Source organism: Mandrillus leucophaeus, unplaced genomic scaffold, assembly GCF_000951045.1.
Source record: "Mandrillus leucophaeus isolate KB7577 unplaced genomic scaffold, Mleu.le_1.0 Scaffold44, whole genome shotgun sequence".
Taxonomy (NCBI): Eukaryota; Metazoa; Chordata; class Mammalia; order Primates; family Cercopithecidae; genus Mandrillus; species Mandrillus leucophaeus.
The window spans coordinates 1,106,221-1,107,406 of NW_012104698.1; the positions used below are offsets into that span (position 1 = coordinate 1,106,221).

The window sequence follows — 1,186 nt, forward strand, 5'->3', positions numbered from 1 at the left end:
GCCTGTAATCCCAGCATTTTAGGAGGCCAAGGCAGGCAGATCACTTGAGGTCAGGAGCTTGAAACCAACCTAGCTAACAAGGCGAAACCCCATATCTACTAAACACATACAAAAATTAGCCAGGTGTGGCGGCGCATGCCTGTAATCCCAGCTACTTGGGAGGCTGAGGTGGGAGAATAGCTTGAACCAGCGAAGGGGAGGTTGCAGTGAGCCAAGATTGCACCACTGCACTCCAGCCTGGGTCACAGAATAAGACTGCCTCAAAAACACAAAAAGATTACACAGGTCTGTTTGTTCTGCAATTCTTTGCCATGGGGGGCACACCCAGCAAATGACTGCCCAAACACCTAAGCTGGGGTTCTATAAATAGAGCTAAATTTAATATCAAAATTAATATGAAAACTAGCAACTAGAAAAAGACTGTGAATCAACATTCACCAGCAACAGCAATAGCAACAATATCATACCCTGTATCAGGCTTAATAACATGATTATTTCCTTTAAAGAGTACCCTTAACAGTATGCATGTTATGTGGGTAGGGAAGTGCGGAACAGTCTACTTATCAGAGAAAGGACTGAAATACTAAGATACAAGTTTTCCTTTAACTAGTTAGAACCTTACCTTTAGATTAGGAGTGAATGGGTCGGGGAGCCTCATGTTGCGTGGAAAGGCACTCAGGATCAAATTTCTTAACTGGATACAATTAGGTGGGATCACATCACAGAACCCATAATGGTAATCACAAAGGAACTCTGGGAAATCATGCAAAAGAACCAGCAGCACTCTTAAAGTGCCCTATTTTTAAAAAAACAAGAAAAATATTTCCACACTAAGGAAAATGGAGTAACATTTTCCTATTATAACGTTAAGCTCCACCCCCCACAAAAAGAATAAAGTATACTTTAGCAACATTTCTTAAAAAGTTTTAGGCTTTAATTAACATTATCACAGACGATTTATCAAATATTTCCTTTTACATATGACGAAAAACTAGGCATCAGGAGTTTACAGGCTGAAATGAATATGCTAGAAGAGGAGGCTGGACAAAAAACAAAGATACAATGATGTAATAAGCATCTTCAGAAGCTTCAAAAAAAAAAAAAAAAAAAAGAACTAACGAAAATCAAAGCAGAGTAAAAGCGTATAATAAATTTTTTAAAGTACCAAAAGGGAGAAAATCAAAGC

The 1,186-nt window shown here is 38.6% G+C and overlaps 1 protein-coding gene across 1 annotated transcript in view; it reads right to left on the reverse strand.

Moving 5' to 3' along the window:
* Positions 1 to 1,186, reverse strand: part of CNOT1 (CCR4-NOT transcription complex, subunit 1) — a 124,702-nt gene that overhangs the window by 17,126 nt on the left and 106,390 nt on the right. Inside the window, exon 44 of the mRNA XM_011994009.1 lies at positions 623 to 796. Coding sequence (XP_011849399.1) covers positions 623 to 796 — 174 coding nt within the window. The remainder of the gene's footprint in view (positions 1 to 622; positions 797 to 1,186) is intronic.